At 32.6% G+C, this 13967-nt stretch overlaps 1 protein-coding gene across 2 annotated transcripts; it reads left to right on the forward strand.

The window, feature by feature from the left end:
- Positions 1-988: 988 nt before the first annotated feature.
- tmem120a (transmembrane protein 120A) lies at positions 989-7682 on the forward strand. Of its 2 annotated transcripts, none has more exons than XM_036215283.1 (12): positions 989-1172; positions 2347-2465; positions 3347-3478; positions 3560-3619; positions 3706-3723; positions 4037-4126; positions 4202-4267; positions 4353-4414; positions 5497-5589; positions 5990-6054; positions 6191-6259; positions 7237-7682. In XM_036215283.1, exons 1-12 carry the CDS (start codon positions 1095-1097, stop codon positions 7348-7350), a joined length of 966 nt encoding a protein of 321 aa, XP_036071176.1. In that variant the 5' UTR covers positions 989-1094; the 3' UTR covers positions 7351-7682. The 2 variants fall into 2 exon arrangements, with proteins under 2 accessions (XP_036071176.1, XP_024122292.1); XM_024266524.2 differs by having other exon boundaries at positions 990-1172; positions 3706-3801.
- Positions 7683-13967: the final 6285 nt, after the last annotated feature.

Here is a 13967-nt window from a genome sequence, read left to right on the forward strand (position 1 = left end):
TGTCATGGTCTTTCAAGGAAATTAAAAAGTACTTTAAACAATATTTTTAAGCCAGAAAAAAAGATTGTGACTTTTGAACCAGAAAGAATAAAGGGAAGTGAGAGAACAGATGTCTTCAATTTAAATATATAATTAAAATTAAATAGGATATATGTGTTTAAATGTTTAAACCTTTATGTGTGTATTTTCGCTCATACAACAGTTTTTCTTTTTTATTTTAGGTTAGCTAGTTATTTGTCATGTTTCCTGGATGGAGACTGTAGATTATATTCATATTCATTTTGGGTTTAATCCTATTTTACGTCTATTTTATATTATAAATTTGAACTAAATTGAATATTAAAGAAAAATAACATATACTGGAAGAGTTTTAGATAATAAGTTTGATAGTGAAAACTGAAAACAAATCTAATAATAAACAGTTTTATACATTGAAGATGTTCCTAAATATCTTTTTGTTGACACAGGTTTATTACCTATCAGAGAATATGTTAAGGACTAAGGATTTTTCTTTTTTATTTTCTTTTTTTATTTTTTTCTTTACATACTCTAATATAATTTAATGTATAGGTCACTTTTATGTTGTGGTATTGAATAACAGCTGTTGCTAAAAAAATGTTCTTGAAACAGCCTTTTTAAAGCAATTTTTGCATCATGATATGACAAAATACATTAGAAATGCGGGTACACCTAAAAAATATGAAATGAAAAATACTTGTTACTTGATCATTTTCTATAACGTTGATTGGGTAAGGAGGAGGTGCTTAACAACAATTTATAATTTTGATTGGATAAAACTAATAGCACACCAAGTTTCCAAAATATTATTTATTTTTTATTTTGATATTATTATTATGCAAATAGTAGACTTAAACGACACTGACTCAAGTTTTATTCTAATTTAAAGGTGAAATAGTACATACAGATTTTTTATTATACAGCTAATCTGTTTTTTCTAACTTCCTCTCAAACTTTTACCCTTTTATTTTGAAGGACCTAACAGGAAGTTGTGTTTTTATTAGTCATGCTAACTATTGCTCGCGTGATTATTTCTCAATTCCAGCGGAAGAGGTTTCCAAATGTTAAAGTAGAAGATGCTGTCCACTCCGTCGGATTTTTCTGAGTGTTTTCGAGAATGGGAGGATTTAGAAAAAGACTTCCATCAAATTCAGGTAAAAACAGTCGATGTTTGTAGCCGAATTTAACCATAAATGTGCCGCGCGGGTAAGCTAACTGTTACTGTAGGTGGGAAGACAGGCTGGCAGGGGTACCCGCCCTCTACAGCTCAAAATAAATGTTTTGTTTTTGTTAGGATGAAAAAAAGAGTAAGACCCTCAAAAGAAAATAAACAAAACATCTGAACGATGTAAAACTAGTCTGAACATCTTTTGTATTTATTTCTAATCAAATTCACGACATCCTCGATTACAGCCTATTAAAATATTAAAACGTTAAACTTTGATTAAAATTTAGACATAATTTCGCGATTACTTCTTAATATATCAAGTATTATTTGTCTCCTTAACGAAAGACCTGCGGTTATGTTATTTTATTCGTGTTTTATTTGTACATTTTTTTGCCTCTAATCCCTTTGCAGTAGATAGTTTGACTTTCAAAATAATGCAACAATTTAAGATGGCTCAATAGTGTATCCGTGTTTGCATCAGTAGTTGAGAGATTTCCAGGTTTTCCTTCTAGAAGATTTCTTCAGAGAAATCGTTGGAGTGAAAAGGTTAGGAGATACTAGAGCCACTGCTGTGGATTCTGATAAAAGATCGTCTTTAACATTTTATTTTGAAATTTCAAGTGTTTACAAAGAAAAACTCCCACTACCACCACGTTTTTAATTCACCGTAATGTATACTTTATATTTGAAAGCTTTACTGAACATATTTTTTATCAGACCATAATCTCTGACTGTTTTTGGTGATTTTATTAGGAAAAGTAAAGATTTAGGTCTCTAGTTTTAGCTCTTTGTAAGGCCTGATAATCCACACTGGGCTGCTTTAGGCCTTAAAGCTGTTTTTTCTGTCTTATTTTTGTTTCTCTTTAAACTACTTTAAAGTTTCTTAACATTTTCTTTCAATTTAGAACTTTTTTCTGGTTGCTTGTTTTAGTTTATGTTCCAAAATCACAAGACTACTGGTCGTTGCAGTTTTATTGGCAGCTTTTCAGAATAAATGTCAGCACAAATGTGACATTTAGGCATGTGTCCACATGCTTAGCACTTGTATTAATAATTCAAAGGCATTTTGTTTGTTCTTCTAATTATATCTATGCATTTCTAAGTTACCTGGAAACTTATTGGCACACCACAGTTGTACTGATTGTATTTCTTACCTACAGGATGCCCATCGTTTATATAAACAGAAGCTTGAAGAAGTTACCAAATTACAGGATAGCTGCTCTGGAGCTATTGCACGACAGAGGAAGAAACTAAAAGAGCTCACTTCATCTTTGGAAGAGTAAGTATACCATAGAGTAATGTAGGACGTGATGTGTTTACCCTTTTAGTTTACAATTTTATGCAACTTATAAGCCACTTGGGTCAAAAGTTTACTTTCTAATCTGAAGTAAATGTGCTCCCTGTTAAAATTTGAGGCTTATATTGATTGTCAGGTGTTGAAAACAAAATAAACTTTGTGTTCTGAACTCAAATAAGAACCAGATTTCTTGTTAGAATTGTGTTTCTGGTGGTAAATTCAAATCTGCCTCTTTAGAGTCTTACAAGGCCAGAGCTTTTTTTTTTTAGATTAGATTTCAGATGCCTAACAGGTCAGAGTTGCTAATGATGTTTATTCATGGAATACAGAACTAATAATGTTTTTATTCACAGAATAACTAAATCTTAAACATTTTAAGTTCATACTTTATGATTCTTTACAAGATAATCTTATTAATCTTCAAAAAAAAGGCACAAGCGTAATAACATATAGTGCTAATATTAATTATAAGCTAATAAATGTTTTAGTAGTTTTATTACCAAAATAAGGGTAGCATAATGGGAGCATTTCAAATGGACATATATGTTGCAGTTTTTGTACTTTTTAAAGGTTTATAATGTTATGTTATGTTGTCAAATTTAAGTCTTTTGTAAATAATTAAAGCATGACATGATACTGATATTTTAGGTATTTGATAAAAGTTTTTGATAATTGACCAAAGATATATTTTTGTTTTTGTTTTCTTCTCTTCCATAAATAAAATGATTGAGTTTCTCTTAATAAAACCTGTAAAGAATTTATATAGTTTTGAACCATTTAACAAAATAATCAGTTGTAATATTGTGAAAGTGTATTTGCATTTTTTATTATGTTTTTATTTACTTTTTTATCCCTAAAACTAGATGCAAACAAAACAATTCAACGCCAACAATAAGCTCAGAGACGGAGAACTCCATCGCTGAAATAGAGGACTCCATTAAAGACAGGGCTGATGCCTTCTTTGAGATGGAGGCTTTCCTGCCAAAGAAAAACGGGTACATTTCCTGTCACAATAAAAGCATGAAGTGAATGGATTTTTTTGAACATTGTGATTAACTCTCGTTTTTCTGTTTCAGACTCTATCTCACTCTTGTTTTAGGAAATGTCAATGTTACCCTTCTCAACAAACAAGCAAAGTAAGTTGTTTTGTTGGTAGCAAATAAACCTTCTATCAGTTTCGCTGCATCAGTCCGGCTTTAATATTCTTTTTTTCCTTTAACAGATTTGCCTACAAGGATGAGTATGAGAAGTTCAAACTGGTCCTCACAGTCATCCTCTTCATGTTCTCCTTCACATGTCGCTTTTTGCTGAGTTACAGGTGAGTTATTCTAGCAATTTTGCTTACTGATAGTTTATTTTATCTCTGTTTACTTCAGTTTTTTTTTAAATAATGTAGTATATATATATTCTTATTTTGCTTTTCTGTTGATGATAGAGATAAAAAAAAAAACTTATGTAAAGTTTTGGTCTAGACAGATTCATATTAAACATATTGAAAATTCTCCATTAGCACAGTCATTTAATGTCATCTAAAATATTTATTATTTTCTTAGAGTTCTGGACGCGCTGTTCAACTTCCTGTTGGTGTGGTATTACTGCACGCTAACCATTCGGGAGAGCATCCTCATCAGTAACGGCTCACGGTTTGCTCATCTTCAGCGGATTCTACTTTATTTCACATTTTGTGGGCCTGCTTTTCCTTACCTTTTTTTTTCCAGGATCAAAGGTTGGTGGGTTTTCCATCACTACGTGTCGACTTTCTTGTCAGGAGTCATGCTCACCTGGTGAGTTGATGACCACATTTTGAAAACACTTAGAAATTAGCATGAAAAACCTTTGTTTTCAACTTTCTGTCATTTTTGTCTGCAGGCCTGAAGGAACTCTTTACCAGATGTTTAGAAATCAATTCCTCAGCTACAATTTATACCAAAGTAAGAGTCTTGATTTCATCCCAGCCTCACACGTCGATGTTAACAATTCTTATTGATTGGGATGTCCCGATCCGATCAGAAATCAGGCCTGATCACATACTTTCACACTGGAAATATATATAGTATATACAGCATATAAATATATACAGTATATGTATATTTTGAAGTACTTTATTTATGTTTTATTAAAATGTATGTTGTAACACTTTTCAAAAAAATAAATATAACTAGCTAGCTAGCTATAACTTTTTAGCTTTAATCTAACTTTTTTTTTTCTTTATTTGATCCAAAAAATGATCGTGGCCCTAAACCGTGACACGATCCAAACCTTGAGTTTTGTGATCCGTTACATCCCTGCTCAAATCAAACGACAACCAACAAAATACATTTCAAAGGCAAAACGATAAAGTTTTGCTTTCTTTTTAATGAGAAATGTGCTTTCCTGCTGCTGACAGGAAGATGGCAGTGAGACGACTGCCAAGGGACCGTCTACAAAGTGCAAGCTCCAGAAAAAAGTGATTATTTTTTAAAAATTAATCATGTCTCAACCAAAACTAATAAATGGCTCCATTGGTATAAGCTAGTCATGAATATTCATCATCATATTCATCATATTCATACTTGGGGTTTTTAAGAATTTTAATGGAGATAAGAATCACATTTGATCAAAAATGTTCAATAGTTCTAAATATACTAACACTACAGTCATCAAACTGTCTCACATGACTATTCACCTTTTACTAGATGATATTGTTCAAGGTACTTCTCAGAGCTATGTCACATAAGTGTGCTAAATTCTAAAATAGGATTCGTAAAATAAAAATAGGGTAGAACCTCAATCTAATTACTAAATTTGTATATTTTTTAAATAAATAAAAGTATCCTATCAGGACTCGGTATCGACAGATACTCAAAATCAAATCAGATCGGGCCCAAAAAAACATTTAAAAAGGTCGGGACATCCCTTCTAAATGGTATTTTTTGTCTTTTATTCTCTCTAAAATCATTTTATGAGTTTGTTTGATGCATTCAGTTGATTTAAAGCTGCAGATAAAAGCCCGTGTTGTGTTTTTGTTTGTTAGGCTTTGTCCAGTTTCTCCAGTACTACTACCAGAGTGGCTGTTTGTACAGACTCAGAGCTCTCGGAGAAAGACATAATATGGACCTCACTGTTGGTGAGTCGAACATTTGAGTTATCACATAAATCTGATGCATGTCGAGTTCTTTGAAGGTACGTTATTATTTTTGAGACATTTTTAATTCTGAAGCTAGAAACGAGCAAAGTATTCTTTAAAAAAAATGTTGTTTTTCTTTAGTAAAGTTGGAGTTGTGTCAGAGGTGATTCAGGCTTATTGATGATGTCACTTATGTGAAGTGAAATAAACTTTGACCCAGTTTGTTGAGTAATTCTTTGATTTTCCATCAAAGTTTGACTCTGAGTTGGACTTTCACATCCTTCTGCAAGAATAATTATTTTAGGAAACAGTTCTGTGCAACAACACTTAAGGATCTTTAAAAAATAAATTGTGTGAAAATATTTAAAGTGATTGTTTTCCATGTTTTTTTATGGTTCAGAGGGTTTCCAGTCATGGATGTGGAGAGGACTGACCTTCCTTCTTCCTTTCTTATTTTTTGGTCATGTAAGTGTCTCGGTTATTTCTACCAGTGAATTTGGTTTAGATTAAATTTGCTCCTAACATTTGTCATCCTATAAAATTAAAGTTTATAATAGGAAAATTCATATTTTAAGGATGTTTCTGACTTGTTTTGTTGCAGTTCTGGCAGCTCTACAATAGTATGACGCTTTTTAAGATGTTTCAGCTTCCAGAGTGTAAAGAGTGGCAGGTTTGTCCAAAAGCAACTTTTTTATTCTATCCGCTCATCTTTGATTTATTTCAAACATGTAAAACTTTACAAAAAAGACTTAAAAAAGCATTTAAAAAATCAATGAAATCATCTTTTATAAAAGAAAAGTTACAAACTAAATTCAATAAATACATGTTTGAAAAGGAGATATGCATCTTTTATTTCCTGTAAGTCCTCTGAGCTTTCTTAGATCATAGGACAGCTTTTAAAATTATTTTTGTTTTTTTATGTGTGAATGAAACATTTTAAATGTAAATAGACGGATCATTTTTCTAATTTAGTGCATAGCTTTCATTTCCACGCATCGACTGACTTAAAAATATGAAAAATTATTGCACAACTTTAGAATCAACAATTTTTGTTGCTAAAAAATGCTGCAATATAAAATAAAAATGAGTGATATAGTTAAAATAAAGAGAAGCAAACAGTTTCTGGTAAATCTGCCAGTAATATGTAGGTTTTACTTGATGTTATTTAAATACAAAATAAAATGTTTCTCTGGATAAGGAAATAAAATAATATATGATTTAAAATGCTGGTGTTGAAATATTGACCTTGCCATGACACGATCTAAACCGAGTTTTCAGACATCCTGCTTTTCATATCAGTGATCAGTTGTAGTCATTTTTTTATTACCAAAATTGTAATTATGTAAAAAAACACAACTTATTCACCTCTAAAAAACAATACAAAAATGACTAAATTTATGTATTATATGTAAAAAAAATATTAACAATTTAGACAAAAATATGTGGGTCACATTTTTAATAACCTTTTTTTTTTTGCTTTTTAACATTTTGTTTTATTTAAAACTTAAAATTAATGTTGCATCATTTGTTACAATGACTGGACAAAGATGACAGAAACAACATTTAAAAATACTAAATGTGTTTGCATGCGTGAAGTGTGTTTTCTGACCGTATGAACTGGAATGTTTTGGTTGTTGCGGTCTCTAGGTGTTGATGTGCGGCTGCTCCTACATGGTTCTCTTCATGGGAAACTTCTTCACGACACTAGGAGTGGTTTACCAGAAATACATGAACAACCAGGACAAGTCCAAGAGCATATGAGTAGAAACCACTCAATCACCAAATACCTGCTTCACTGGATGATAAATATTCAAGAAAATATATATTTTTCTTAAAGATTTTTTCCCCATTCGCACCATTTACGTGCTCTTCTGTGAAGGTCCAGTTTCTTGGTTTCATGTTTTTGTCGATAAGGAGAGCTTTTGATCGCAAATTGTAGTGTGTTGATTGTTGTGCAAAAAGCCTCGGTTTGCTAATGGAGTACAAATGCAATTCTTCATCTGTTTTTAAACTGTCCTGTTAAAATGTTATTTGGAGAAAAAAAGCTTTTACAGTATCAGAAAAAGTTGCAATAAAAAGTGAAGAAACTTGAAGGAAGTGTTGAAATTCTCTGTGCTTAAAGTTGTTTACCGGTCCAGGGTCATCAAATCTAGAAGTTATGGTCAAATGTGTGTTCTTCCTGTCAGAGACTTTCACATAAGTTCACCAGAGGGCGCCCTCTTGTGGTTTCACTGTATTTTTACACGTAGATAAAACCTAAATTTCATATTATTATTATTGCTTATACTATTATTTTATATAATAAATTCCTTAAATTAATTGTTTATCTATATAATTTTAAAATGTTTTTTGGGAGAGTAAACTGGAATAACAGGAGGAAAACCCAGACCTAAAGCTGGAATTTGCCCTAAAACATATAAAGCTGAATAGTCAGTAGAATGGCCCAAAACTATTAGTTTTAATTCAGAATAATTAATTTGGACCATTTTTGTTAGGAAAGCACAGTCCTGATTGTAGATTTTACACTTGGTATTGCTTTACATTTGGGTTTTTTATATAAAACATCCCACGTTTTTGCTTGTTTTTTTATATGAATCTTTTATTTCCACAAACAAAAGGTGTTTGAATTTGATATTCAATGAACATGTTAAATGACTTGAAACATCTACATTTATGTTTGGTCAGTTTAGATTAATTATCACAGGAGATTGCTTTTATGTCATAAAACTGTATTTTTAGGATGACAGTGTGAGATGCGTGGATAGGGCGGGGTATCGCCAATAATTTCCCTAATCGATTTGATTCACCAGAGCCTGGAATGATTTGATTCAGTTTTTTTTTTTTTTTTTTTTTAAGATTCTTTTGATCCTCTCAATTTGATCCAATTCAATTCTGAGTTTACATTACACATTTAGACACATTTGTTTAGAAATTAATAATTATTTATTTATTTTGAAGATTTTCATATTAATCTGATACATTTCACATACTGTAAAATGTATTAGTGAAATAATAATGAGATTGTTAATACCATACAATGTTACATGAATTCTCAAACGGAAAAATTGTTCTGCCTCTACCGGAGGACGTATCAGTTTGGCCACTAGGTGGCGATCGCGATATAGCATTACACTTTAATCCAGAAGAAGAAGAAAGTATAAGCAAAAAAACATTTTAGACCACAAATGGTTACTTTTAAGAATATATCCTTAAAAGAGTTTGGAAAATTCATGACTGTGAGTTTATAAAGATGTTCATTTAGTCAGTTATTGTATGTTTATGTTGACTGAGCGTTAACATTAGCCATCCTATGGGAAATCCCATTATATGTTAGCATCAAGCTTACAGACTTTAGCATGAGGCGTTTGATCTATTAAGCTTAGATTGACTCCGATTGATTTTTGACAACCCAGCCCTAGAAGTGGAGGTGGCAAAGACCAAACAAAGGACGGATGAGGATCTGTGTTGCAGACACAAAGGAGGGAGAGGTGGATTTGTACATGTTACACTTTATAAAAAACAACAACATTCCAATAAATTCAATCCTACTGGCTGCATTTTTTTAATTAAATATAGCCAGAAAATTATATAGACCTATTGTTGACAAAATGTTTATTTACTTTGTAGAGTTAACAGTAAAAAACAAAATATTGGATCAAAGAAAATTCAAGAGATATGATTAAACACCAGTAGTACTAAGAAATGACCAGCAGGTGTCACCCAAGCTTTATTTTGTCCTGATGTTCTTTAGATAGTCTCAGTTTAGCATTACATTTGAGCTCCTTAAAGGGAATTTTTTCCCCAACTTTTCATTTGTTTAAATAAATGTCAAATGTTAGATTTTTTGCATGACTCAGAGCAGCATTGAGCTGAGTAGTGTTGATCTGTAGCCTGAGGGTCACAGTATAAAAGAGAAGTGGTGATCAAACAGAGCTCTGAGGTGCTCCTGTTCAGCTGAACTCCTTTATAGACATTTCAACAGATTATTTGCCTCTTGGGTATTTTTTACTTAAAAATTACAACCTAGAAAGATAAATACACTCAGAAGTAACTAAGTAGTATGCAGATACATCAAATCTCTGTATAACCTTTTAAACAATCTTTTTCTCAGTCAAGCAGATCATGTGACCTCAGGATTCTGTTCTCAATTTTTAGGATAATCTAAAAGACATTTCATCCTCATGATGGGAAACTCAAACTATCAATGTGCTTCATAAATAATGTCAAAAACAGAGTCATGTGATGATTAAACAACATGTTCCAACTTTTTTATACGATACTTTGCTGCTTTTCATGTTTGCTGCATAATTGGCATCTGGTTTTATGATTTGTCGGTCATGCACTTGACTTGTCTTGGGCTCAATCTCCTGGAAAACTGAAGTTGGATTGTCAAAAATACTGAAATGATTTTTATCACTATAGATTATTTCATAGATTTATATTTTTTGTTGATGCCAATTGACCTACCAGCCTCAGATTAGCATTAAGGTGTACCATTTACCTAATTTCTAAGGATCGCAGTATAAAGGAGAAGTGGTGAACATATAGAGCTCTGAGGTACTCCTACAGTGGAACTTCTTTAAGTTACTTTCTTGCACAATTTGTGTTTTTTTAGCTCAAGATCTGTTTTTTTAAGGAATTTTGGATCCTGTTTTCTTTGCAAAACTCCCACCTTCAGGATGTTCTTGCTATACTTGGTACTGAATGACAGCTGAGGGTGACAAAAGTGAGCTGGGGGCAACAGCTGGGTCAGTTGCAGGTATTGCACTATTAATGAACAATACCATGAGTCATGCTCATAGTGCTTCAAAAACTTGAGGACTTTTGATGCAAAGTTGTGACTGAAACACTTCTGGGGCACCAAAGCTGGGATTCCTGCAGAGCTGCCTCTTTATGATTGAATCTCTCAAGAGGTGAAAAGGAGAACAGAAGTTGCAAAGCATGAAGAAAAACTGCCGATCTGATCTGAGGGAATAATAGGTGAAAAATGAAAAATAGGAACCAGTCATGTGGCCAATTTATTACCGAGGAACTTCCCCTCAATGTTTGGAAAAAAAAAAGTGAGTTAGTGCTGCAGGGCCAGGTGGATGAGGAGCAAAGTGAATGAAGTGGTTGAAGCGCAGGAGCAGGCGGAGGGAAGGGGCTTCTCCCAGCCTGCGCCTCTTTCATCTTTCTCATTAAAGCTGGAGCAGTGGGGGCCGTCAAAAAGCAGCCCAGGGACATGGGGATTGGGGACGGGGCCCGAGCCTCGCATAAGAAAAGGAGGAGAAAGCAACCAGAGGAGCTGCAATGTCAAACCTTCACCTTAAACTTAACCCACCTCCCTCGGGGGCCCAGATGAAGACCTGTTATCTGGGCTTCGACTGCGGCCTTGGAACGATTCCAGCTGCTGCTGGGAGGCTGAGGGGGCTTCTATGGTTGAGTAGCTCCAAAGTACACAATATTTCTATCAGAGATGTATAGGAGAGGGGAGGGCGGGCGGGACGAGGCTTCATGATTAACAGTGGAAGAGGGGAAGCAGCTTTTGAGAAAGGAGGTGATTCTGAACAAAGAGGCTGATCCAGACGTGGTCACACGGAGGTCTTTGGAAAGCTTCCAGAGATGATGAGTTTCACTCAGAATCAAGAACGTTTATTCTTTTCTACATTTATTTTTAAATTTTGTTTCAGTAGGATCACTTTTAAAGCTTCAGCTTTCCCCGAAGGCGTCCTCAACCTCTGCATTAATCGACTCCTCACAGACGAGCGTTCTTCTCATGCCACCCGTTCTAATGAACCTCCATCCCTGATGTCAGCGTTTGATCTGTGAGCTGATGAGTCGCTGGATTGTTCCTCCACTTTTCATCCTGCTTTTTCTGACTGAACTGCAATTTTCCACTTCACCTCAGTCCAGTTTAAGCGAGCTCAGGCCTCATGTAAAGCACACAGTATAATCATAAAGATGTTTTCATTTCATGATTCTTAAAATTGGATCGTTTACATGATGAAAGTCATAGAAATTTACATTTTTAGGACATCAATTTTCTAAATTCCATCCCGCTATGTGCCTTGGAAATTAAATATTTACCACAATTTGGAGGCAAATAAAGTTAAAAAAAAATATTTTTTAAGTAAAAAGCAAAACGAATAACCAATACAGGAATTAAGAAACAAATGTGTCCAAAAGGTGATAAAACATAATAAAATGTGTCAAAAAAGCCACAAACTAAGTGCACGTTAAGATGCATGAACTTTAAAATAGTTTTTCAGAACTATTAGGAAAAGATTTAAACAAATAACAAACTACATGTTAAAAAATCAATGCAAACAGGTTTGAGTGGAACAAAAATAGAATAAAAAACAAATTTGTTACAAATTCTAACACATTCTAAAATATTTAAAATATGAAAAAACATATCCAGTAAATCAAACTCTACTTAACTTTAGTTGATTATCACTTTATTTGGTTAATCTAATGAGACCACCTAAGTGTGTATTGAATGCATCACTCCAAAAATGTATATGATTATGATTAATTACATTCTTCTTCTTACATTTATGTCAATATTTCTTATTAACTAATGCATTTTGTTATATATGTAAAGATTTTGATATATTTGTTTGATTTAGTTTTATTGTCTACAATCAACGCTTGACATAAACCAATAACTTAAACTAGAAAGGTTGTAATTACCTGCAATAATGCTAATGTGAATACTTTATGCTAAATGTGACTTTGAAAAGTATTAAAAGTCAAAGCATTAATGACCTGAACGTGCTGAACGTTTTGATACCAAACTGGCAGAGGTTTCAAAAGTCCACGAAGAATTTGAACAACTTTTTGAAAGATTGCAAAAATTGTGTAAAAATTAAAAATGCATAAAAAGGTATAAATACCAAAAATACAAGAATGAATTTCCTGAACGTAATGATGTGTTTTACACCAATATTGCATAGGTTTCAAAACTGTACAAAGAATTTAAAGAATCTCTTGGAAAAAAAACGCAGCATTTGCATAATATTTCAAAAATTGTTAAATTTGTGAAAACTAAAAGTGCAAGCATGAATGTAATGAACACGCTGAACGCTTTGACACCAATAGTGCAAAGGTTTCAGAGTGCACAACAAATTAGAAAAATGTATTTAAAAAAAGAAATCCCATAAATTGTGAAAAATAAAAAAAAAAACTGTCAAATTTATTAATATCATAGGTGCAAGCAGGAATTTCCTGAGAGTTGTAATTATTGTGGTACTAGTATTGCTTGGGTTTCAAAGTGTATTTCTATAAGTGGAAAAATCTCTTAAATTGCACAAATACTTTTAAAATCCGTTAAAGGTAAAAGTACCAAACATACAAGGATCAATATCATGAACGTGCTGAATATTTTGACACTAATATTGCACAAGTTTCAAAGTGCACAAATAATTTGAAAAATTCTTTTAAGAAAAAATTTCAAAAAACCTAAGATTTGTGAATTAAGTACAAGCTTGAATGTCATGAACTTGCTGAACATTTTGATAACAATACTGCTGAAATTTCAAGAGTGCACAGTTTTTGAAGAATTTCCCATTCATTTTTAACAGGGCTGAAAAATCACATAAATAGTGTAAAATCTTTAAAACCACAAACTGTATCAACACCAAAAGCATGAATTTCCTGCTGAATAGGTTTCAAAGCACACAATGAATTTGAAACATTTCTTGCCAAAAAAAAAAATCGCATAAATTATGTAATATTTCAAAAAACGTCAAATTTATGACTACCTAAAGTGCAAGCATTAATGTCCTGAACGTTGTAAAGGTTTTGATGCCAAAACTTTGATACCCATTGCATAGGTTCAGAGTGCATTTCTATGAAGCTGAAAAATCGCATAAATTCTAAAAAATGTTAAAATGCTTGAAATATATGAATACCAAAAGTACAAGCAGGAGTGTCTTGAACTTGCTGAATCTTCTGATAACAATACTGTTGAAATTTCAAAAGTGCACAAAGTATTTGAAAAATTTAAAGATTTTTTCTATTCATTTTCAATGGGGCTGAAAATTTGAATAAATTGTGTAAAAGCTTAAAAACCATAAAATATACCAGAAGTATAAGCATGAATATCCTGAATGTGCTGTTTTGATACTAAGATTACTGAAATCTCTGAATGTGCGATTGGAGTTTGTATGAAAAATGTAGAGAAATCAGCAGCAGAATCCCAATTTTTGCAGATTAAGCAGAAAAAATAACGGGTTCTGTTTTATTTTTTCGCCTGCTCTAGTTGACTCAAAAAAGCTATTGCAGTTTCAATGATTAGGGAGTGGAATAAACTTTTAGCGGATGCTATTACGCATACATTAATTTAACTTAAATGCATAAACGTAGCCAATACATAGTGCAGAAAGTGCTATTTTGGG

The sequence above is a fragment of the Oryzias melastigma genome, linkage group LG14, assembly GCF_002922805.2.
Source record: "Oryzias melastigma strain HK-1 linkage group LG14, ASM292280v2, whole genome shotgun sequence".
NCBI classification, from domain to species: Eukaryota; Metazoa; Chordata; class Actinopteri; order Beloniformes; family Adrianichthyidae; genus Oryzias; species Oryzias melastigma.

Bases quoted from the DNA above. Each gene is read 5' to 3' on its own strand.
- tmem120a (XM_024266524.2), top strand. From the start codon at position 1,095: ATGCTGTCCACTCCGTCGGATTTTTCTGAGTGTTTTCGAGAATGGGAG. The intron at 6,055-6,190 runs GTAAGTGTCTCG...GTTTTGTTGCAG, and splicing joins CTTTCTTATTTTTTGGTCAT to TTCTGGCAGCTCTACAATAG. The intron at 6,260-7,236 runs GTTTGTCCAAAA...TGCGGTCTCTAG, and splicing joins CAGAGTGTAAAGAGTGGCAG to GTGTTGATGTGCGGCTGCTC.